Genomic DNA, 26,009 nt, shown 5'->3' with positions numbered 1-26,009 from the left:
AGAACAAAATAGCTATTGATCCCACATGCCCCAGAGATAATCATATTTTGTAACATTTGTTTTTATTTCATAGTCGTTACTAAAATGTCTTATTTGTTCAATTTAAAGTGGAAAAATATATTACAGAAGAGTAATCTATTTATACTTAGTGTTAAGTTTACACTTTCTAATTAAGTGTACCTTTCTAATTGCTTTGTGATTATGTATTCCTTTTAGGCATAATTGACTTTTAACTAGTCCCTTTAAGCACCTTCACATTATTCTGAGTTTTTTAACTTTGACAAACAATAATTAACTTTTTTGTACATAAAGGGTTTCTTTGTTGTTGTTATATTTTCTTTAGTTTAGATTCCCATATGTGGATTACTGGATCAAAGGAAATGAACATTTGGAAAGTTCTTGATAGCTTTGCCACATTTTTTCTCAAAAATATTAGATCACTAACAATGTTGCTAGTTCTCTATAATTCATCAGCACTAGAAATAAAATCTGTTGAGATAACTAATTTGACAGATAAAATGATATCAGTGTTTTAATTTATAGTTCTTCAAGAAGCTAGTTTTAAATCTCTTAAACAGTTACTATTTTTGGCTCTTCTGATAATTATCTGCATATCTCTAAATCATTCGCTTATAACTTGTTTTAGTCATCTATCTTGACATTCTAATTAGTAGGGCACTAACAAAAATAAATAAATACTAAGACAACTTAAAAAGATATGTTAAATTCCTAATATAGAAACAGTAAACAGGGACTTAGGAAAGTCTTGTTAGATTTATTCCACTTTCTTATTCCTATCCCCTCTCCCATAACTTCATTCCCCTTTTTGTCTATTCCACAGAACTTCTATTCTCCCCACCCCTTTGTTGTGTGTTATCATCCACATATCAGAGAGAATATTTGACCTTTGGTTTTTGGGATTGGCTATTTCACTTTGGCTTTTTTTTTTTTTTTTTTTTTTTTTTTTAATAATGAAGTTAAGTTGATAGAAAAAGTTAAAAGAAAGATTGTTAGGAACATAAAATTCTTAACATAAGAGCAGTATACAATAAACACTTCCAAGACAGGGTTTGTAACCATAGAAGGAAGTGGAAAAACCTGGGGCATATTGGCTGTATGTTCAGCGTGTTTAATTGTGTTTGTGCATTTTGTATCCAGCTCATGTTTTTTGATGGTGCAAACTATTGTAAGCTGGAAAAAAATGCACTGGAGCAAAAGTGACATCTTTGTTACATTAGCATTATTCTCCTGCTTTCCATTGGGGGCCTTCACTGGACAGATGTGAAGCACAAAACAGGTTATGTGTCTTCCTATTTAGTAAAATAAGGGTACTGATGTCTACTTATCCTTTCAGATGTCTCTTCTCTTTTCACTTCTCAGTTTCCTTTTATGTTGCCAGTACTGTTAACCTTGACAATTTGTTCAGTCTCCTTAAGTGCTCTTTTTATGGATTAATTCAGTGAATTAACAATGAATAAAGAACAATGAATACTAATTATTATTTAATTACACAGTCAAATAATCTTTATCTTATTTTCCTTTTCCAGCTTTTAAATTTTTCCTGGAGTTTCCAAAGTTCCTGCTTGTTGTGTTCTTTGCCCTTCTCATAGCCTTGTTTTTTCCTGAAACTCTGTCATGTTTCTGTTCTCTGAAGAACCTGTTTTCCCCAGACTCTTCTACTTGAGACCCTCTGTCTTCCTGTTTTGATGCTCCTGGGTTGGTCTTCAGGCCTGCCACCCAGATGCTATGCTGCAGCTTCTTTGGCTGCTATTCTGGTTCTGCAGTTTCCTAGATCTGATGTTGTTTTTCTTGTTATTCCTCACTTTTTTCTGGAATATATCTTTTAAAAACTTTCCCTTAAAAAGAAAATGGGAAGTAAACATAAATAGTTCTTACATGTCTGAAAAATGCCTTTATTCTGCCTAGAGGGAGAGGAATTTTCACTCAGAGCTCTAATGGCTTCGCTTTTTCATCTTCTGGCAATTAGAGTTTTTGGGGGAGAAAATCTGTTGACAGTCTGATTCTTACTCCTTGGTTAGTGACACTTTTAATTTATCTTGAAATTTTCAAAAAATTCCCTTTGTCCTGGATATTTTGAAATTTTACACACATTTTTCTAGGTATGGTTGTCTTCTTGTCCACATTGCAGAGTACTTTATTGATCTTGTACATCCAAAGATTAACATCCTTTTGCTTTAGGAAATTCTTGTATTATTTCATTGGTATTCCTTACCTAAACCCCTTTCCATTTTTTTGAGTCTTTTTTACTAGATGTACTATTGATAGTACTATTGATTTGTTAGTTCTACTGGATCGTATTCTTTCTGCAATCTCTATTTTTTGTTTAATGTTTTGGGAAATTTCCTTGATTTTGATCTTTCTTAAAAATTTTTGATTTCCAAGTTTTTTGTTTGTTTTGTTTTGTTTTTAAAATGGGGTCTTTTCATGTTGCCCAAGCTGTCCTTGAACCCCTGGGCTCAAGTGTACCCCCTGCCTCAGCTTCTAGTATCTAGGACTATATAGTTAAGTACCATGGTTCAAGAATTTTTTTTTTTTTTAGTTTGAGTGTTTAGTTTGAGAATTGCTTTTTCAGTTTCCCACTTTGTTTTTTCCTAGATCATTATTTTTTTTTAACTAAAAAATTATTGGGATAAGGGATGAAAAGTTTCGTTTTTTTTTTTTAAATTGGGGTCTTTCTCTTGTTGCTCTCTTTAAATGTCTGATGACACTTAAGAATTAATAAATGAGATGATAGAAAAACTAATGAGAAAATAGACAACTAAAAACCAATATGAATATGTGATTAGTCCTTGTCCCTTGACCGATGACACTTTCTCAGCCATTGAGAAACTAGGAGTTTTCCTGGTGGCCCTAAAATAATGCCACAATCATGGGCATCTTTACTCTGGGTTGCCAACACCATTCTTCTATTCTGGTTCTCCCCAGAAAAGTAATTGAGTTTCTTCAGAGAAGAACCTTCACTCTTTATTTCTTGGGAGGTAGAGACCTAGTTGCAGGCGTTCCTGCCTGAATGTGCCAGAGGGGTACTGGTAGTAGTGGTGGTTCTCATTCTCTTCCCAGACTTTGAATAAATCCTTTGAACACACAGCCCACTCTTGCCCTCAGCACTGTGCCTCTCTAGATTATAAGGTGCATGAGCTTCCTCCTTAGCTGTATTCTTTCCTGCTTTGTTAAATCTGTCAGCAGTTTTCCAGAAGCATCAAAAATATTTTATTCTTTGATGGCCCACAATCCAAACTCCTCAAGTGGATTTGTAAACATTATTCCTTTATATTAGCTTTGTCTTGGGAAGGAAGGGAAATAAACAAATGTGGTCACTGAAAGAAGATCTAATTCTATTTAATCCTAGGTCATACTGTCTAATAGAGCCCATTACTAACTTTTAGCCAATAAGATCACACAACTAGTTCAGTGGAATACCTGAGATTAGAATTTGGATGAAGGAAGGAATTAAATAGTGCACATAAGCTTGCTTACATTTTATGATCATAAACTTGGTTTCTGTCATCTTCTAAATTACATGAACTTTGCTAGAATATAATGGAAACTTCAGTAAACAAAATACATAAACACCTCTAGGGAAGAATCTTTATTTCAGCTCAAGTCTTGTATTTGTTAAGATCCAACTTCACTGTCTCTAATAGAAAACCAAATAAAGTGGTTTAAACAAGATGGGAGTATATGTTTATTAAGTAAAGAAGTCCAGACTCGATAGTTCAGAGAGTTATATCATCAGAGAACTTCACTTTTTTTTTTTTAACTCTGTTTTGCCATCCCTAGATTGTGACTTTTATCCTCATAATCCACATGGCTGCTAGAACTCCAACCATTGTAGCCAAGTTTCAAATAGCAGGATAGATAGAAAAAAAAGAAAGAATTATCTCTGAAAGTCTTAAGTGACTTGACTTTTTAACTTACTTAGACATGACCTTTTTCTTTAAAACTTAGATCAAATAGCCACTTCCTCCTGAAGTCTTCTCAGTGAGGATGAATCTGTCCTTATAAACTATCATTTATGTGTGCCTAGCCTCAGTTTTCAATTTGTTGAATGAAAACAAATTGCTTTATCCTTATTATGTTTATTATATCCTTCCAAGGTAAAGGACTAGGAGAAATTTCATTAATTATAAATCTATTTTAATCACATGATAATGAAATTAATTTTAATTTAATAGTCATTGAGTTAAAGTGTATGTAGGCATATTCTGTTAATTCAGATTAATAATTCAGAAACTATTTTTAGTGCATTATTCTTGGGATTTTTGTTTAAGGAGAACTAGATCTAGAAATGTTTGACATGTTATAATAGAAAATTGCCTATATGTTTAATTTTGTTATTTTTTTTCCTGATAGCTTTACTGAGATGAAGTACAATAAAATGCACATATTTGAAGTATGCAATCTATCAGTTTTGACATGTTTATAACCAATACAATCAAATAAAAAGCATTTCCATTGCTTTTTTTTTTAATTTGAAGTCATGCAGACTGTTTCCTGCATGATTTATTACATTAGAAATCAATCACCTTAAGATATATAGAACCCCATCCCCACATGTCAACTATTTCAAAATTAAATGGCATACTTACATATAACTCAGAGGTCAAGGAAGAAAGCACAAGAAAAGTAAATAAAAAGTGCTTTGAACTATGTGGTAATTAAAGCTTCAAATATCAGGATCTCTGGGATGAAACAGTACTCAGATGAACATTTATAATTTAAAGTACTTGTATCAGAAAGAAGCTAGGATAACTATTTTCAAATTATGTAGTAGGAAGGAAAAAATAAGAGTAGGAGCAGAAATATATGAAGTAGAGAAGAAATAATATAGCTAAAATTCAAGCAAGTCTAATCAAGAAAAAAGCAAGAACACAAAAATTAATATGGAAAGGGTGCTACCAACCCTACAGATGCTAAAAATACATTAATATTACAATTGTATACCAACATGTGAGATAGCTTATATAACATGGTCTGTATTAGAGAAGGATCTGAGTGCTACTGAGAAGAAGTATATGTAGTCATTGGTGAATGAAATAATCTATATATGTTAAGTCTAAAATTATCAACTGTATTTTTTCTGTAGCTTCTTTATTTTTGTTTGGAGGATCTGTCTAGTGGTGATACAGGCATATTAAAGTTACCCAGTATTATTGTGTTGTGGTTTGTTTGATTCCTGAGATTGAGAAGGATTTGTTTAATGTATGTAGAATGCTGCATTGTTTAAGGCATAAATATTTACAATTGTTATGTCTTGTTGATGTACAATTCCTTTAAGCAGTGTGAAGTGGCCTTCTTTGCCCCTTCTGATTAACTTTGGCTTAAAGTCACTTTATCTGATATAAGGCTAGAAACCCCTGCTTGTTTACATGATCCATTTGAGTGATATGTTTTTTCCTATCCTTTTACCTTCAGTCTGTGGACATCTTTGCTATGAGGTGAATCTCTTGGAGACAGCATATTGTTGGGTCTTATTTTTAATCCAATCTGCCAGCCTGTGTCTTTTGATTGATGAGATTATACCATTAACATTCAAGTTTATTATTATTATTTATTTTCCTGGTCATTTGGGTTTATATCTAACTTTTCTCCTTTGATTGACTATTCCTTTAGTGTAGCTCCTCCCCTTGCTCGTTTTCACTTTTTTTTTTTTTCATTTCATCTTCATGGATTATTTTGTTGAGAATGTTCTGTGGTGCTGGCTTAGTTGTAAATTCTTTTAACTTTTGTATATCATGGAAGGTTTTTATTTCATTTTCAAATCTGGAGCTTAATTTTGCTGGATATAGGATTCTTGGTTGGCATGGTTTTTTTTTTTTAGAGCTTGGTATGTTATTCTAGGACCTTCTGGCTTTGAAGTTCTGGGTTGAGAAATCAGCTAAGATCAGAACTGGTTTCCCCCATAGGTAATCTGATATTTTTCTCTCACAGCCTTTAAAATTCTATCTTTAAACTGTATATTAGGCATTTTCATTATAATGTGCCTTGGTGTGTGGGTTTGTTGTAATTTTGCACATTTGGGGTCATGTAAGTCTCTTGTATTTGATTTTTCCATTTCATTCTTTAGGTTTGGGAAATTTCGTGATATTATTTCATTGAAAAGAGTGCATTCCTTTGGTTTTTATCTCTGCACCTTCATCTATCCCCATAAATCTTAAATTTGGTCTTATTATCCCATAATTCTTGGAATTTCTGTTCATGGTTTTGTAACATCATCTTTCTATGGTCAACTCTGTTTTCAAGATTGTATATCTTGTCTTCTTTGCCTGCAGTTCTGTCTTCCAAGTAGTCTAGTCTGTTGGTGATGCTTTCTATTGAATTTTTAATTTGGGTTTCGAGGATTTTTGCTTTTTTTTTTTTTCCAGAATCTCTGCTTCTTTATTGAAGTGATCTTTCATTTCCTGTATTTTCTCTGATTTCATTCCTTATACTGCCCTTTACTTCTCAAGTCAGTTTAACTATGGTGCATTCTAAACTCCTCTGACATTTCTTCCACTGGTGTCAACCGATTCTGTTATTGGAGTATCTTGGTTTGCTTGGGGTGATTTGTTCCCTTGCTCTTTCACATTGTTTGTGTCTGCCAATATAACAGTATGGGTTTGAGGCAGTAGAGTTTCTACCCTGTGGACTTGTAGTATCCCTGCAGGTTTCTAGTACCTCATTCTTTAGGGGGAGACAAATAATAACAACAACCAGTGCAAACAATACACAGCATTAACCCAAATAGTTCCTACTATGGCATCTACAATGTTAATTATCACAATAAACAAATGATATGATTAGTTGTTACCTACAATAAAAACAGCTAGTTTGCCAAAGGGTTATTTCAAATGGTGGACAGGGAGAGAACAGAAGTGATAAAGGATGTGATGATTCTGGGAGGAGAGAGAAGATGAAGTAAAAAATAAGAGGAAGAGTGAAAGAACAATAGAGATTGGCTGTTAGCAGAATACAAGAGAATCAAGGGAAACAGGAAGAAAAATATATAGAGAGTAAAAATTTTTTAAAAAATTAGAAAGAACAAAAGAATACAAAACAAAACTAAAATATATTAATCAAACATCCTAATTCACAAAAAACTAATGTATGAAAAATAACTGGCTTCAAAAATGCTAGAAATGAGAAAAAAATATGAATATGTATAAACAACCATGTACCATTAAGGTCACAATTAAATGGAGAAAAAGAATTTTTATAAAGATCTTGATGAAAAGTTAATTCTTTCCATTGAAGTTCAAAAGATTCTGTTTCTCTTAGCAGTTTTAGGTATAGTCTTCTAAAGCATAATGCTCCACCCTCTGGATTGCTGGAGTGAGAGAGGTAATCCTGTAGGTAGAAATCCTGGAGGCAGGGTTTGGACTTAGGTGAGCCCTGGAACTTCGCTGAATGGCAGTTGGTCTGGAGATTTAAAATCAGCGCACATCCAGCGCCCAGCACTTGCTAGTCCATGCTGGAAGACTGTACCCCAGGGATCTCCCCTGAGTTCCACTCGTGTGGTAGGAGACCCAATTCTTAGTCCCCTATGTCACCTTTGAACCCCACATTTCCTGATCTCATGTTGAGTCTCCAGTCTCTCCCACCCTTCCACTTCTAAGTTCCAGGCCAAATTTGTCTCTCCCAGCAGGTCCTGCAAGCAGTCGGACTGTAGTGAGAGGGGTAGAGCTGGGTGAGTTTCCATGACCAGTTGTTCCTTGTGTAAATCTCTCTCCACATTTGATTTTCTCCTGGTTACTTAAGTACACTCTTATGTTGTACAGTGTGTGTTTACTGGTCCTGTATTTCTGGCCAACCTTGGCCAAACTCGGCCCCCTCATCTGCAGCCCCCAAGCCACAGCTGCAAAATGGTTCCTTCCTTAGTCCCCCGTGTGCCACCTAGAGAGATGGCAGCTTCTTTCCCCACTCTCGGATATTGTGCAACATCTCTTTCTGGTTTGCCAGGCAGTGCCCTTGATCTCTAAACCATATACTCTTGAGGCCCTCCCAAAAATGCAGGTCCCTTTAATTCCCTTATCCATCTACTATGCTCAAAGAGGGACCACTCTGGCTGGTGCTTCCTGCTCCACCGTGGCAGTTGCTGTGCCGCTGGGGATTTCTTCCTTATTTTATTATATCCAACCTCCTGAATCCCCGATCTGCTTTGACTATCCAGTTTTCAATTCCAGTAAAGTCCCCCCTCTTTTTTTTTGTTCACCCAGCTTGCCGAGAAGCTGCCTGTCTGCTTTCTTGATTTCAGTCCTTGGAGCATCCAGGAAAGCGACCTCCTCTTTTCAGCCATCTTGAAAAACTATTCAACTATTCTAATTTTGTTATTAATTACTTGAGAATAGTTTTAGGTTTCAAAATTTTAAACAAGAAGAAACTTACTGATGTTGCTGCCAAGGTCCAGCAATCTCCTCTGTTAAAAACAACCAGAGTTTATTTGGAGGGGTTATAAACTTTTATTTGTTCATTACACATAGTTGGAAAAACAGAATAGCACAAAAGGAAAAAAAAAATTTAAAAACTTGTGATTTCACAAGTGAAACAACTGAAGTTAATATTTTGTCATATATAATTTTGCATATTATTTATATACTTTACTTTTGGTAATAGAGTTTTTCATTATTATAAATAAAAATGTAGATAGTTTGAGTTTTTCTTTTTTTGCACATCTATTTTCCTAGGATAAATTTTGAGAAATTAAATTATATGGTCAAAAGAGAGGAAGGCACTCTTGTTATACATTTCCAAATTTCATCATAAGTATTTCTACCACCGGTAAAAGAATACATACACTTTTTCCAGTTGTAGGTAATTAAAAGTACTAATTTTTAAATGAATCTCTCAATTTGTTAATCTCATTTAGTAATCATTAGATAATATCAGTCTTGTAACTTTAAATACCATCCAAATGCTGGGGGTTCTCAAATTTATATCTCTAGCCTAGAACTTGCCTTGGAATTCCACACATAAATTCTATTGCCTACTTGTCATTTCCATTTGGATAGTTGATAGATGTCTCAAAGTTATCATGTCCAAGATGGAATTCTCTGATATTTCCCCATATCATTCATCCTGTGGTTTTCCTTATCCCAATCCTTTCTTTATCTCATCCTTTCTCTCACACCCCACTTCAGTCTGTCAGCAGATCTTCAGATATATCCATTATTTGGTCACTTCTCACTAGCCCAGTGCCCTTATCTGAATCAAGTCATCATTATCCTCATTACCATGACATCCTGACCATTCTTCCCGCTTCTGCCCTGGCCTTTGCAGGCAGCATTCAGTGTAGCAGTTGCCAGACCATGCCACTGTTGTGCTCAGAGACCCACTGAATGGTATCTAGGTTAATAAAGCAAGCACCTATAGGGCATCACCATCTGGGTTTCCACTACCTCTCTAATCCCATCTTCTTCTGCTCTCCTCTTTGCGTTTCTTCACCCCTTCCACACTGGCCTTCTTGCTGATTTTCCCCAACTGGCCAGGCCTCTTGCCACACCATTGCGTTTTTCTCAGGAAAACTCTCCCTCAAAGGCCACACTTCTTTTGGTTCTTACTCAAAAGTTCCTTTCTTAGGAGGCCTTCCCTGGCCCACCCCCAATATGTCATTACTATCCTGCTTTCATGTGTTATATATTATTACCTCTTATTCTTGCTTTTTGTCTGTCTACACCTGTAGTATATGAGCTCCATCAAGGAAGGGAGTTTCATCTGTTTTGTTTATCGCTAGTGCCTAGAGCATTTTTTTGATAGTGACTATTCATATTTTCATTGATTATTATATTTCTACCTTTTTGAATTACCTAGTCATTACCCTTTATATTTTATCTTTTGGCATAATTATTATATATTAGAATTCCCTATAAAAGATACTAATCTTTGTTATATCTGTTAAATGACAGATGATATATATCAAATTCATCATAATATGCTAAAATTTTTCACATTTTGTTTGCATCTTAAACATTTTGGAAAGCTCTGAAATTTTAAATACATATATTAGGTTACATATTTTTGTACAATTATGTATATATTAGTTTATTTGGAGGGGTTATAAACTTTTACTTGTTCATTACACATAGTTGGAAAAACAGAATATATATATATATATATATATATATATATATATATATATATATAATGACTTCTGTTAGGAATCTCATAGTTTCACACGTTCTAGAATTAGAGCTACTGACCTCTGTAATCCAGACTATCTTTGCAAAGATATTGTGTAGTTCACAGCCTTAAAAGATCACAGTGTTCCTCTTTGGAACAAAGGGCCAGCATACTTACTGCCTACTATGATATTTGGGTTCCCTAAATTCAGGTTTGTTTTCCAGTAATGTATTCCACAGCATATGCAGTTTTTATCTGACCATCTTTGTTTTGCCTTGTGGGATTTGGAGCTCAGTTAACTGATAAAAATGCTAACAGTCTTGCCATTTGTATTGTTGTGAATAATAAAGTCCTCTGTGATTAGAAGTCTTGTGTCTTCTGCTAGCATCCATGAAACCATGGTAGGCTACCTGGTAAGCTTTCAAAGAGAGTAAAATCTCAGATCTTTATAATTCTTCATAACTTCTCTTAATTTTATGCTCAGTAGGATTGTGGCTATTCTAAAACTCAAATACTTTTGCCTGAATCTTGGGAAAATGTTTAAATTGGGGTTAAGTTATATGTTTAATTTTTTTTTTTTTTTTTTTTTTGCGGTGCTGGGGATTGAACCCAGGGCCTTGTGCTTGCAAGGCAAGCACTCTACCAACTGAACTGTATTCTCAGCCCATATGTTTAATCTTTAATTCATTCGATGCTTCTTTAGTGTTGAGATGAGGCAAGTAGTTAACCTATTTTTTTTCCTAATAATCATTATCTCTTACCATTTATTTACTGACCTGTTATCCCTGTTGATTTAAAAATTCAACTTTATCATATACTCAGTAATTTTTGTGTATTTTTCATTTTCACTGTCCTCTATATTTTATGGTAATATCAATAATTTTAGTTCTTTACACATTTTAATATTTAATAAGCACTGACATTATCCCCTTAGTTTTCCTCTCAAAATTATACTGGTATTTCCTATTTATTCTTCTGTGTAAGTTTTAATTAATTTTATCATATTTTCCCCAATTTTTTGTTGAAATTACAAATTGTTACATTAATTTGAAAATAACTGCATGTTGACATTCTTTTTGTGTCAGTAAATTTTTAAGAAGTTTTAAAAAATATGTGCTCTATTCAAATCTTTTCATAAATATTAATCACTAACTTCTCAAAATTCCTAAATTTTAGATGGCAATTCTATACAATAAAAATAATTTTATTAATTTTGTTGATAAATGAAGTGTTTTATAATTCTGTAACACTGAAGTATAAATGTATTCTAATAACTTATAAAGTCTATTATATATTTCTTCCAGGGTGCACTTGCTGCTTTGAAGGACAAGGTTGTTTCTGTTGAAAAGGAACTCTTAGAATTGCAAGAATTAGAAAAAGAACAGAAAACCCTTATTGAAGTGTATAAAACTCAGGTGACCACTGCATCTACTTTCAAATTTGTTAAAATTGGTAGATAATTTAGAACACCATATTCGTTTGTGACCTAAATAAACAGAAATGAAAAGGTGGGACTGTTATTTTGGAATACATTATATACCCCAAATGTTTCTTAAGAACCTAAATACCTTTATAGATAGATGATTTTGCTAATGCCTAATTCAAACACTGCCTATGGACATATTGGATATTGTTAAAAGTAAATACAAAATTAATTGCATTGGTCTAATGTGAATTTTAATCTATAATCTTGTTAATCGTGATTATATTTGGTTTTTCATCTTATATACTTAATGGTATCAACTTAGAATAATGATGCCCTTCTAGAGTCATTTATGTCCAGCATTTCATCTTTCCTAATAAAAATATAATTCAGATTTGTTCACATGAAAGACCTTGAAAAGAGCTTATGACAATATATTTAATGGTAATTTACAGAAAAGCTTTATGTTTTGGAAATACAATATTCTGCTTCATGGAAAAAAATGGAACTTTTGTAGGTTTTTCCATGGTGGATAGCCACTGAGCCACATCCCTAGCCCTTTTATTTTTTTATTTTGAGACAGGGTCTCTCTAATTTGCTTAGGGCCCCAATACATTGCCAAGACCAACTTTGAAATTGCATTCCTCCTGCTTCAGCTTCCTGAGCTTCTGGGAGAACAGACATGTACCTCTTTATGGGGCTAAATAAAGATCTTGAATTTATTGGATAAAAGTTTGAGTTAAAGAATAATGATGGATTGAGAGTTTAGGTTAGTGATAGAGCACTTGCCTATCAGGTACAAGATCCTAGGTTTGGTCCTCAGTACCACTTTAAAATATAATAAAAAAGAAAAAAGATAATGAACCAAAGGAAAGAAAGTTAAGGTGGGGCAAAGTATATGCAAGTAGCTTCTGAAGGAACTGCATGCATCTGGATGGATTAGATGGTAAAATGGAGTTGAGACCTCCAGTTAGAATATTGTAGGTAGGAGGAAATGGAATCTGTGGAGGATAGTGAATCTGTATTGATAATGTTATCTAGGTCTTCCACTTGGTTGTTCAGGTTTAATCCCTCAGCAAGAATACTATGACTGAGTTACCCTATAATCTAACTACTGGGCCTTGTATGATGTGCTCAGATATTTTTTGAGCAGATTTTCATTTGTTAGGAAAACTTATTGGAATGAATGCTGTCTTGGACCAGAGACTATTAACTTAAAGTAGCATTTACATGAAGATCTCTTTAGTTTTCAGAGTTCAAATGAAGAGTCTAGAAGTATTAAGGGAAGAAGACAGGTAAATCATAAAAGATTTGTAGATTAGAATAGAGCATTGAGCAATTCTATATTTAAAGAAGGAATAACATTAGATATATATACTGAGGGTATTGCTGGGGAAATGATGGTTCATTTAATATGAAAATTCAGATTTTTAGTTTTTATTTCATGTTATAGTCCTAATAAATAACACATGGTACTCTAATCATGAATTTTATTTTTAGGTACAAAAGTTGCAAGAAGCAGCTGAAATGGTGAAAAGCAGGTGTGAAAATTTGCTACATGAAAATAATCTAATAACAAAAAACAAAAATAAAAAATTAGATAAGGTAAATGTGAAATTTTGAATAGTAAAATAATATAATATTTATATATATTTTCTCTCTGTGAATGTTATACAAGTTCTTTGATTTTGGTCATAGTTCATAGTTCATACCTAGGAATCATCTGTTCTCAATCTCTGAGATATATATATATATATATATATATTTTTTTTTTTTTTTTTTTTTTTTTTCCTGAGGAAGTAATGTTTCTTCCAGGCTTGAAATGTTGTTTGTTTATGAGAATTTTTTTTTTCATTTTTTTTCTTACTATTTAAGAAATAGCATAAATGTTTATTTTTTCTGATATAGAAGTTGATTTAAACTTAAAAATCTGACTACCTCTGAGATTTGTCAGCCTAAAATGCAAACTAATCTCATCATTTTTTTCTGGTTAGAATTTTTTTTCTGTCTAAAAAATTGCAAAGTAAATATTCTCTGCTAAATGCATTTTTTTTTTGAAGAAAAATGATACCTTTAAAAAAATTCATCATTTCCTTTTATTTGCCCTATTGCAACAGAATGGGGGAAAGCCAAGGTTGGCAAGGGAAGATGTTTTTGTGAATATTTCTAAGTTTTTAAATGAAACTGCATCCCTTTTTGGAGTTGCATGTTGTTTTGGTAAGGAAGCTGTGAAAGTTGTCGGATGCTGACTCCTGGTTGGAGAGGTCATGGGATGTTAGCGGTCAGTTCCAGCTGAGTGTAATAAGGTTTCTCCCTCTGGGTTGCTCCCATATCTTGGGATTAAAAGGCAGAATGAGACACCACTGGGATGAAGAGGTCAGCCAGAGCAGGCACATTGCTGTTAAACAGAGGTAATGATAGTAACCCGTCCAATGCTCAATTTACCAGTTCCTTAGGATTATTTTTTACTTATTTTTAGCAGACCAGAGAAGACAGCACTTAAGTCTTTTGGTCTCTTCAGAAAATACTTCCAATGAAAATGTTTTCTTTTCAGCAAGGCAGTACTGTAAGAAGCCTATTTTAAAAATCTGCGTTCAAAAGCGCAGGGGGCAGGAGCCTGTGTTTTTCAGCTACTGTAAGATCAGTGTTTATTTACTTCTCTGTAACCACAAAAGTAATTTTTTAAAATTAAATCTTCCTTTTCTACTGTGTAAATTTCCTGATTTTCTCTTGGGTCTTAGGTGTTTTGGGGATACTGAGGTGTGCTTTTTTTCTAGTTTCATCTTTTGTAACCAAGATTGCCAGATGCTGCATAGAGGCTATAGGTGTTCCCTGTCTCAGGAAAGGAGTCTTACTCTTGGTTTTCCTCTCTATGAACATCCTAAATGCCACATCTGGCTATTTTTTTATAATTAACAGTATGAGCATTTTTAAGGTTGTTTTGAGTCACCTGTCCACAAAAGTGCTGTAGAGAGGAACTATAGTTTTCAGGTTAATATAGGTGGGGGTTAATATAACACAGATGAAATCAGAGAAATGTGTTCATTGTAACCATGATCAAGTACAGTCAAGTGGAAGCTGATGATATTGTCTTAAAGTATTATACAGTAAACCCACCAATTTGAGCCATGATGAGTGAACCAGGGCTGCTCTGTTTTAGTTAAATATCTGAGTTATAAGATTGAATGACTGAAAATGACACTTACCTGAGGACTAATGGTAGAAAATAGAAAACTAGTATACCAGCTTTACTAATATTAACATCTATGCTTGCACAAAATGACAGATGTCAAAAAGTTCACTTTCCTAAGTACTTTAAACATCTTCCCTGCAAGCTAATATCATATTTTTTTTCTGAACAAATCTTTTGGAAATTAATAAAGGGCCAATCCAATTTTCAGTTTTATGTTCTTTTGTAGCAGAATATAAATTAATACTTGTTCATATTTATTTGTTTAAAACCATTATGACTAAAATAATTATATAACATTTATCTAGCATTTAAAATAAGAATATTAATGCTGAATGTGTGATCTTGCACTTATTTCCCCTAATGCCACACTCAGATGAGAGGCCAGATGGAGTCTCATCTAAAGGAGGTAGAACATATCCGTGATTCCTTGACGGCGGCTGAACGGAGGCTTCAGGAGTGTCAGGAGAGCCTGCAGCACTGCAAGGCGAAATGTGCAGACCAGGAACACACCGTTAGGGAGCTTCAGGGCCAGGTGTCCAGCGTTCGTTCTGAGTTTTTGCGAGATGTGTTAAAGGAGCACTTGGAGTGATTTCACCAGTTGAGGGCACTCATGTCAGGGGTTGATTTTTTCATTTCCATCTGCCTCTGTTGATAAAATATTTTCATGTAGATACCATAATTACCATAATGTTACTTTATAGGCTGTTCTTTTAGTGCTTCATGGTGACAAATTGGCAATTAAAATCAGTAACTTAAGCTATTCATACAAATCTATATTTAGACATGGAGGATGTGGTAATTGCATGAGGGAAGGAGCACAGCTATGCTTATGTATGTTTCTTTTTATCTGGATAAGGTAAATTATTGTAATTACCCAAGAAAAATTACAATGCATTCGAGTAGAATTGTGCATCATGTTTATTGGGATTATTTTCAATCCTTATTTTCCATATATACTTTTTAACCTCTCAGAACAGGGATCATGTGTTCCCTTTTTATCATCACACAGTCATCTCCTAGCTCAATGCCTAGCACATAGAAGGCATTCAAGTATTTTTGAATGAATTAATTTTTTTCCAAAGAAGCACATCCAAGGATGGTGGCAAGTCTTTTTTCTCTACTTGCAATATAGTTATGGGAAGAATTATTTTGTGTCTTCCAAATATAATCTAGATTTTCATTTTGAAGTGAAATGCATCCTGTTTATTAAAATATGCATTTTGTGAGTTTGAATTCCTGAGAAGAAATTTTTCTAGGAAAATGTTGTTATATATATTTAACCTAAATTATTAGTTGAAATTAGGAGAGAAGATTTTTAAAATTCATTAAAGCTTTTTCAGCCTTTGAAGGAATGGGAAGAATTTTTTTAAATTTTTTTTATATTTATTTATTTTTGTGGTTTTGGACATGGAAATCAGGGCCTTACACATGGCTAGGCATGCTTGTCTACCACTAAGCCACAACTTAGAGGATATTCTGTCTTGGCATGGGCATGTGTATCTTTGGTTTACTTTCCTTCTCAGAAGAGTATGATTTTTACTTACAGTTAGAACTTCACACTCAATTTTTATCAATCAGTATTATTAAATGAAATATAAATCTACAAGAGAAACTAAGTAACAATAGATAAATACTGTGTAATTTTTCCATATTTTAACTTGATGTCTTTTTCAATGTTCAGAATATTTTAATTGTTATCAATTAGAAAAAATTTCAGTTGATTTTTTTCCCCCCAACATATGCACATTTTTTTTAACTTAACCAGGAATTCAAGAATTTGTATTTTAATAATGTAACATTTCTTGATGTCTTTCTGTATAGAAGTAATAATAATTTTATTTCTTCTTGTTTTGTTTGTTCTAACAATAAAATATGTAGATTTCTTTGGAAGTTGATTTTTAAAAAAATAACCAAGAAAGCATTTTTTTTTCCTTCTAGATTGATGAAAATCAGAGTCTTCTAACAAAGCTTTCTTTGGAGGAGGAAAATTATCTAATTCAGTTGAAGTGTGAAAACCTTAAACAGTAAGTATTAGATTGACTTAGAATTGGTGTTTTTGTTTTTTTTTTTCCTGAACACTGTAATTTTAGAATATATGCTTTCTGTAAAAAGAAAATTAGAAAAGATGGATGCAGAGAATAAAGAACTTGAGAAGAAGCTGGCAAACCAAGAAGAATGCCTTAAGCACAGCAATCTGAAGCTTAAAGAGAAATCTGCAGAATATACAGCATTAACCAGGCAATTGGAAGCTGCTTTAGAAGAAGGAAGACAAAAGGTACAGATGTCCTTTATTTATAGTCTTTTAAATTAGTTTGCCTAAGAGTCCTCTTTTTAAATAGTTAGTATTTCCTGTTGCCAGACTTGCAGTCATTGTCTTTATCCTGATGACAGGGTAAAGGGAACAATTACATTTTTGTTCTTTACCCATTTTTTTTCCTTTGGAGAAAAACAGATACATTACTGGTCCAGAGTTACTCCACCAGGTAAATGGTTATGTGGCTAGGTAACAGGTTGAGTTGGAAAACGCTTCAAAGGTGTAACCCTGTACCCCATCCTTTTATAAAAATATAAAACCAAGTTAAATGTGCAAATAATTAAAAATTTTGTTCCAGTCAGGATCTGGTGAACTTTTGTAAAGCTCAAGTGCTTTTTGACAAATATTTGTTGTATAAATAAATAAATACATGCAAGAATTAAATTATAGTTAAATCTATTAAGTTAGCATTCAGCTTAAACTAATGCTTCCCTGTCAGGCAGTCTGCTGGTCCTTGAGAGGCAAAGGTGGAAAAACCTGGCCTCAGCTCTCAGGACACTCAGCATCACAGAGACTAACACATGAACTCATGAATGCCATCTCATATGTAGGTACTGTAACAGAGGGCAGGTTCAGGGCACACTGGAAGGAGTGAGGGGGCATGATTCCGAAAGATCTCAAAGGAGAGGTGAGTTTTTCAAACTTAAATCTAGTTTGAGAATCTGATCTTGAAAGAACAAAGATGAACTTTGGATTCCAAGAGGAACTAGGTTTGAATTCTGGTTCTGACACATTGTATACTGACATTGTTCGCATCTCTGAACTGTAATTTTCTTAACTAGTAAAATGTGGTGATGAGTGAAGCTAAAAAGTGATTATTCTTAGGTATGTATCTCTAGACTCACATTTTCTACTACTTACTTGGCATCTCAATTGAATATGGACATATCAGGCTTAATAGGTCTAAACCAAATTCTGAATCATTTCCTCCAAACTTACTTGTACCCATGGTCTTCCTCAATCCCATTAATGTTGATTTCATGAAAGTCAGGTAAAAACTAATATTCTTGAAATGTGACTCTTATAAGTATCACATATATAGTCTGATTTTTTTTAAACTCTGAGAAACCAATTTAAATTGTGTAGAGCACATTGTTAGGAAAATAAAAGGTGGCTTTATTTTGGATTCAGCCTTAGTGAATATTGAAAATTTCAGGTGCTCTCAAATTCCTTTCCAAAAGTGTTTAAAGTCCCCTGAGGTGTGTCTGCCCACTCCTTTTTATCCTACTACAGCCGAATGTGAGGTGGGCTGTAGTTTCTGTATACTTGAGAAGTGCCATCACTGCCCTGTCTCCATAGCCCACATGGAGGGAATAGTGCCAAGGACATGAATATTTGTTCTGAGTGCCTTTACCTCCATTTCAGATCCTGCTAACATCCTTCAGTCAAAATTGCCTTTAGCATTTGTGCAGAAGAAATGTTTGTAAATCATTTCATAAAAACTTAGAACCAAGTCTACAGCATTAGGTTAGAAGATACTCCTTGCTACTAGCTCCTTGTACCTGGACTGGACCCTGACTTTCATGCTCATTCTTGTGATTCCAACCCAACATTTCTACAAAAAGCCTTCCATATATCTGAATTTTTGATGAGCTAAGCTAGACCTTCTCATAAAATAAGCAATGAGAGAAATATGAAAACTCAAATTCAGGTCACTTAGGTGAATGAATAAAAAACTAGTTGTGTGATGTTTGTGTTTGTGTGTGTGTACATCACCCCTCTTAATATCCATCCAAAAATATAATCAGCTTTTCATGAGAACTTTGTATTTTCTACTGCTGCTATAGACACCATGGTGCATATAAATACTATTAAAAATAGAGATTAACCTTATAGTGTTAAAAATATGCTATTGGGGAAAACACCTACCTTAGTTGCAAAGCAGTGAAAATGTACACAAATCTTTGCCATCTCAAGCTGAGTTTTCAAATATTTATGTAAAAAGTATAGCTATTAACAGTTGGAAACAGGAAATAATTAAAATCAGAGCTAAAATCAATGAAAATGAAACAAAAGAATTGAAAAAAATTAACAAAACAAAAAGTTGGTTCTTTGAAAAAATTAATAAAATTGATAAACCCCTACCAACACAAAGAAAAAAGAAAGCCCAAATTACTAAAATATGTGAGGAAAAGGAAATACCACAACAGACACTATTGAAATACAAAGCATAATTAGAAACTATATTAAATAACTATACTCCAACAAAATAGAAAATCTTGAAGACATCAACAAATTTCTAGAGGAATATGATCTACCCAAACTGAATCAGGAGGACATACACAATTTAAACAGATCAGTTTTAAGCAATGAAATTGAAAATGCCATGAAAAGCTTACTGATTAAGAAAAGCCCAGAGCCAGACAGATTCTCAGCCGAGTTCTGCAAGACCTTAAATGAAGAATTAACATCAATACTTCTCAAATTATTCCATGAAACAGAAAAGGAGGGAGCACTTCCAAACACATTCTGTGAGGCTAATATCACCCTGATACCAAAACCAGACAAAGACATATCAAGGAAAGAAAACTTCAGACCAATATCTCTGATGAACGTACACGCAAAATTCTAGGTAAAATTCTAGAAAATCACATACAAAAACATTAAAAAGATAGTGAACCATGACAAGGGGGGGTTCATCCGAAGGATGCAGGGTTGGTTCAGTATATGGAAATCAATAAGCATAATTCATCATATCAGTAGACTTAAAAACAAGAATCATATGATCATCTCAATAGATCAAGAAAAAGCATTTGACAAAATACAGCACCCCTTCATGTTCAAAACACTAGAAAAACTAGGGAAAAACATCGTAAAAACTATATATGCTAAACTCAAGGCCAACATAATTCTAAATGGAGAAAAATTGAAAGCATTCCCTCTAAAAACTGGAACAAGACAAGACAGGGATGCCCTCTTTCATTGCTTTTGTTCAACATTGTCCTTGAAACTTTAGCCAGAGCAATTAGAAGAAAGAAATTAAAGGTATACAAATAGGAAAAGAAGAACTCAAACTATCACTATTTGCCAGTGACATGATTCTATATTTAGAAGATAAAAAAAATTTCACCAAAAAACTTCTAGAATAAATGAATTCAGCAAAGTAGGAGGACATAAAATCAGTGCCCATAAATCAAACACATTCCTATGTATCAGTAATGAATCCACTGAAAGAGAAATTAGGAAAACTTCCCCATTCACAAGAGCCTCAAAAAAAAACAAACCTTGGGACTCAATCTAACCAAAAAAGTTGAAAGACCTCTAAGATGAAGACTACAGTACACTAAAGAAGAAATTGAAGAAGACCTTAGAAGATGGAAAGACCTCCCATGCTCCTGGATAGGCAGAATTAATATTGTCAAAATGGTCATACAACCAAAAGCGTTAAACAAATTTCATGCAATTCCTATTAAAATCCCAATGGCATTCTTCACAGAACTAGAAAAAACAATCATGAAGTTCATTTGGAAAAATAAGAGACCTAGAATAGTGAAAGCAATCCTTAGCAAGAAGAGTGAAGCAGGAGGCATCACAATACCAGATCTTAAACTATAACACGGCCATAGTAACAAAAATGGCATGGTGTGGGCACCAAAACACAGACCAGTGGTACAGAATAGAAGACACAGACAAATTCACATAAATACAGTTATCTCATACTAGACAAAGGTGCCAAAAACAAACAATAGAAAAAAGATAGCCTATTCTGCTAATGGTGCTGGGAAAAATGGAAAACCACATGTAACAAAATGAAATTAAACCTTTATCTCTCATCCTGCACAAAACTCAACTCAAAATAGATCAAAGACTTAGGCACTAGAACAGAGACACTGAGCCTACTAGAAGAAAAAGTTGGCCCAAATCTTTACCATGTTGGCCTAGGATCTGACTTCCTTAACAGGACCCCTGAAGCACAGAAGTTAAATAAAAAAATCAGTCAATGGGTTGGATTCAAACTAAAAAGCTTCTTCTCAGCAAAAGAAACAATAATATGAAGAGCGAATCTACAGATTGGGAGAAAATCTTTACCCCGTTCACCTCAGATAAAGCATTAATCTCTAGGATATATAAAGAACTCAAAAAATTTAACACCAAAAATACATATAACCCAATCAATAAGTGGGCTAAGGAACTGAGTGGCTGAGCAGGCACTTCACAGAAGATGATATACAATCAACATATTTGTGAAAATGTGATCAATATCTCTAACAATTAGAGAAATGTAAATCAAAACTAAGATTTGTCTCACTCCAATCAGAATGGAAATTATCTAGAATATAAGCAATAATAAATGTTGGCGAGGACGTGGGGAAAAAGTTGTACTCATACATTGCCGGGGGGATTGCAAATTATTGCAACCATTATGGAAAGCAGTATGGAGATTCCTCAGAAAACTTGGAATGGAACTACCATTTGACCCAGCTGTCCCACTCCTCAGTTTATTCTCAAAGGACTTAAAATCAGCAAAATCAGCATACTATAGTGACACAGCCACGTCAATGTTTATAGAAGCTCAGCTCAAAATAGCTAAACTATGCAACCAACCAACCTAGGTGTCCTTTAACAAATGAGTGGATAAAGAAAATGTGATATATATAAATGGAATATTACTCAGCTTAAAAGAAGAATGAAATTATGGCATTTGCTGGTGAATGGATGGAGTTGGAGAGTATCATGCTAAGCTCAATAAGCTAAACCAAAAGAACCAAAGGTGGAATGTTTTCTCTGATAGACTGAGGCTAATTCACAATATGCGACAGGGGTGGGGAGAATAGGGTTAGATTAGGTGGAGGGGAATGAAGGGAGGGGAAGAGGTATGAGAGTAGGAAGGATAGTACAATGAAACAGACATTATTATCTCATGTACATATAAAACTGCATGATTGATGGGATCCTACAATATGTACAATCAGAAAAATGAGAAATTATACTTCATTTATGTATGATTTATCAAAGTACATAAATGCATTCTACTGTTGTATATAATTAGAACAAATAAAATTTTTTTAAAGTATAGATACTTATGTGCTTCTTCAAGATAGAATATTTTTAACCACTCTCTAATTATATTGTCCAACACCCAGTAGATACCTATTTGGGAAAAAAAAGTACAGTATAACCTTGTCAAGGGTTTAGATCACATTTTAAAGAAACACCTTTAGTTATTTTACTCTCTTAATAAAAATTGCAGGTTTCTGAAGAAATAGAGAAAATGTCTTCTAGAGAAAGGGCTTTACAAGTTAAAATAGTAGATCTGGAAACTGAGCTTAGAAAAAAAAATGAAGAGCAAAACCAACTTGTTTGCAAAATAAACAGTGTAAGTATTAGTATGACTTAATATATTGTAAAAAAAATAAACTAGCACTTAACATTCATACCATGTAGTTTAGTTAAATTGTTAAAGTACATATTGAAGGGAATCATGGCTATTGTTTTACTGATAATATTAGAAATAAATATTATAAAACATAAAATATAAATGTCAACATTATGCCAAAGAATTTCTCCTGCCTTCTTGGCAGCTGTATTGCATTGCCCGTTTCATCAGGCCCTCCCCCTGCATGTGCTTTTGCATAATAGCCTCTTAATGAAACTGAGAGTTAAAATCTATGTATTTTTTCTTCATGGTATGAATTTTTCATTTTTTAAAGATAAACACAATTTAGACTGTAAGTTAGATTTTTATATGTCTTAAATAATTGTCTATGAATATTTTATTTTAGAAATATATGATTTGGTGTTAAATATTCAGTATTGTTAAATCTGCATATGAAATGAATGCTTTGATCCACTTAGCCATGAAATGAGAATACCAAATTGACTGTGTTTAATTAGTCTTCTGATGTTTTTCCCTGAATATTTATGAAATACTCAGTTGGCATAAGATTCTCTTGAAGCTAGCTTTAGTTGTGTTTAAATTGCTTAACTATCTATTTGATATTGACATAGAGAATAATGAAACTTTATTTTTCCAGAAGCAGGAGACTCCACAAAAACTGTTTTTCTTCATTCCCAGTGTCTAAAAGAAAACCTAAAAGTTAAATGATTATGGCATGCACTGTTTAATCTTATTGTCTTCACAAGTTATATGACAATTTAACAGGAATAAGCATTTATCACTTTTAATTTAGCACAGGCCTCTTCTTTATTTCCAAACTCTTGTTAAAACTCACCATAGGAGTTTCTGATATTACAAAATATGTGTGTATTCTTTATGTAATTGAAGCCTCTGAAAAAATAAAGCTAAGCTAAGCTGAATTGGGTTTTGTTGTAATGTTTCCAATATTTGACTAACTAATAAATAGATTTATGATGTGATGATTTTTATACCAACAAAAATGTATAAAATTCTAAGCACAGATTTAGAAATAGCTGAAAAGTGAATTTTGTTCTGTGCTTTTCAGGGACAGCTCACTGATCAGTCAAAGATTTATCTTATATATATGCTTTAGCCCCAAGTGGTTTGGAAACACCCAGAGAGCCTCTCTCACAGGCGATAGTGTCCTCTTCACCCCATTGGCCTTTTCTTACTTTCTGCCCAGGTACTCTGGTGGCAGTGGTGGGTGTTGCAATACCCAATTCACTTAACCCCACATTATTATATGTTTAACAGATTTACTTAATAAGTGGGTTTTATTTAAAACCATCATAACATATTTCCATTACCTTGTCCATACTAATTTTTGCCATTTTTTCTGCCTAAAAATTCATATTTTATCCCATCAGAATGACCTTTGCTGTTTAAAACAATTTTTTAAATTAGATCAGTTCACTAAAAATGCTTTAGATAAAACAGGTTGCAAATACTATCTAATTTCCAAGGTCTCTCCAGAGAGACCATGTATTTCCTTCACAACAGTGCAGCCTGATAGACAGCTGTACAAAGTCACTGGATAAATACAGCAAATATTTCTGGACAATCAACTTTACTCAACAATTTTGAGAGAAAAATAGTAACACAATGCACTTGTATCATAGGGTATAATGTAAAATTATGAATGGATTTTAGGACATTGTATGTCCTAAATGAAGAGACATTTCTGGCTCCAGAAGGATTACCATGGGTTAAGCAGCTGAGACCATCCTGGAGGCTGTGCATTCACCCCCCTCCCCCACTGGAGTACTTGGGTAGAAAATAAGAAAAGACCTGTGGGCTGAACAGGGCACTGCAGAAGACTCTGAGGTCACTTGTGAGAAAGGTTCTCCAGGTGTTTACAATCCACTTGGAGCTAAAGCATATATATAAAATAAATCCTTGACTGATCAGTCAGCTATCCCTGAAAAGCACAGAACAAAACTCATTTTTCAACTACTTCTATATCTGTGTTAAAAATTATAGGTTTCTTTACTAGTGTGAAAATTTTTAGATAGTAAACCGATTTATTAGTAGCTTTTTTAAAATTTAGCTTTTAATTTTTTACAGACTGCATTTTGATTCATTGTACACAAATGGGGTGCATCATTTCTTTTCTATGGCTGTATACAGTGTAGATTCCTACCATTTGTGTAATCATACATGTACATAGGGTAATGATGTCTGTCTCATTCCACCATTTTTCATACCCCCCCCTCATTTTCTTCTTCATATTCTAAAGTTTCCCCATTCTTTCATTCTCCATCCCCCCCACCCCTATTATATATCATTCTCCACTTATCAGGGAAAACATTCAACCTTTGGTTTTTTGGGCTTGGCTTATTACACTTAGCATGATATTCTCCAATTCCATCCATTTATTTGCAAATGCCATAATATTATTATTCTTTGTGGCTAGCTGTAGTCAAATAGTGGGAACATTGTTAAAAAACATCTCATTAACTTTTAAGATATGTTAATGGACACATCAGCTATAAGAATGTTTTTTAAAAATTGAAAATGTGTTCAGTTATTGTATGTAGGTATTTTTATTGTGACTTATTCTTTTATGTGAATACCACTATTGATTGTATTTCTCTCTTGTTTTTATTTAGAAAGCACATCATCAAGAAGTATGTTTGAAAGAAATGCAACATAGTCTTGAGAAGTCAGAGAATCAAAATGAGAGTATTAAGAATTATTTACAGTTTCTTAAAACTTCTTATGTAACAATGTTTGGGTAAATCATTGAATTTCTTTTTTTTATCAGCTTTAGGTTTTTACTATGAATCTAAAATGTGATTAGGTAAAAAAATAGTACTGGTTGTTATGATTTGTAAATAGATATTTGAAATATAATTTATTATCTAATTGAAGCTTGAAGACATGATAGCTGCTAGTATTCCTTTTTTCTGGATAATTCTAAAACTACTATATTAGTTTTAGAACATTTTTCTGAAACACCCACTATGAGAATCATTTTTTGTGATGTCTGTAGCCACCATTCAATTGGATTTGTAATAAATCTAGGCCAATTATGAGCCAAATATATGATTCTAAATAATGTATATAGTTGTCTTATATTGTGATGTTATATAATAAAATATTCCAAATATTAAATTTAGTGATGATATAATTATGACTTCCTAAAATACCAAATTTTCAATATACTTAATATTGCTTTAAGTATATGCTGAGTTGCTATTATAATGTTAGATTTTAAATGTAAAATTTTAAGTCATAGTTCTTAAATGCCAGCTGATAATGACAGATGAAAGCATATTGGCATGCATTGTTTCTTTATAAAGAATAGGCATTTAGGCTGTCTTGTGAATACATAGTCTCTTCGTTCATTTTGTGATAGTAATTATCAGATATCATTGTAGACATCCTGAAGCCTCTGAGTTAAGTATCAAAGTAAAGGGGAACACCCAGTCCTACCCTTGCCATGGCCAAGCCACATAGGGCTATCAGAATAAACACTTTTAATACCAAGTAGCTTTAGGAGAAGCTTTTTATTATTGGGATGAAGTATACCAATCAAGAACTTGCAGTAATTTCACACCCTTTGTACCAAGAAAGGATCTAAAAGTGGATAGATATGGCTCAT

The 26,009-nt window shown here is 33.4% G+C and overlaps 1 protein-coding gene across 10 annotated transcripts in view; it reads left to right on the top strand.

Annotated features, from left to right (window-relative positions):
* ODF2L (outer dense fiber of sperm tails 2 like) overlaps positions 1–25,733 on the top strand; it is a 48,749-nt gene extending 23,016 nt beyond the window's left edge. For 6 of the 10 annotated variants that reach the window (XM_079153361.1, XM_079153368.1, XM_079153362.1 and 3 more), the window contains 7 exons: positions 11,421–11,531; positions 13,040–13,144; positions 15,106–15,264; positions 16,671–16,756; positions 16,845–17,007; positions 22,238–22,363; positions 25,015–25,733. In XM_079153361.1, coding sequence (XP_079009487.1) covers positions 11,421–11,531; positions 13,040–13,144; positions 15,106–15,264; positions 16,671–16,756; positions 16,845–17,007; positions 22,238–22,363; positions 25,015–25,143 — 879 coding nt within the window. In that variant the 3' untranslated portion in view covers positions 25,144–25,733. The remainder of the gene's footprint in view (positions 1–11,420; positions 11,532–13,039; positions 13,145–15,105; positions 15,265–16,670; positions 16,757–16,844; positions 17,008–22,237; positions 22,364–25,014) is intronic. The other 4 variants (XM_079153367.1, XM_079153366.1, XM_079153365.1 and 1 more) reach the window with 3 other exon arrangements.
* Positions 25,734–26,009: the final 276 nt, after the last annotated feature.

This window comes from Sciurus vulgaris (genome assembly GCF_902686455.1).
Source record: "Sciurus vulgaris genome assembly, chromosome: 1".
Classification (NCBI taxonomy): Eukaryota; Metazoa; Chordata; class Mammalia; order Rodentia; family Sciuridae; genus Sciurus; species Sciurus vulgaris.
Note: the sequence above shows the minus strand (reverse complement) of the source record. Positions and strands in the feature narration are given on the sequence as shown.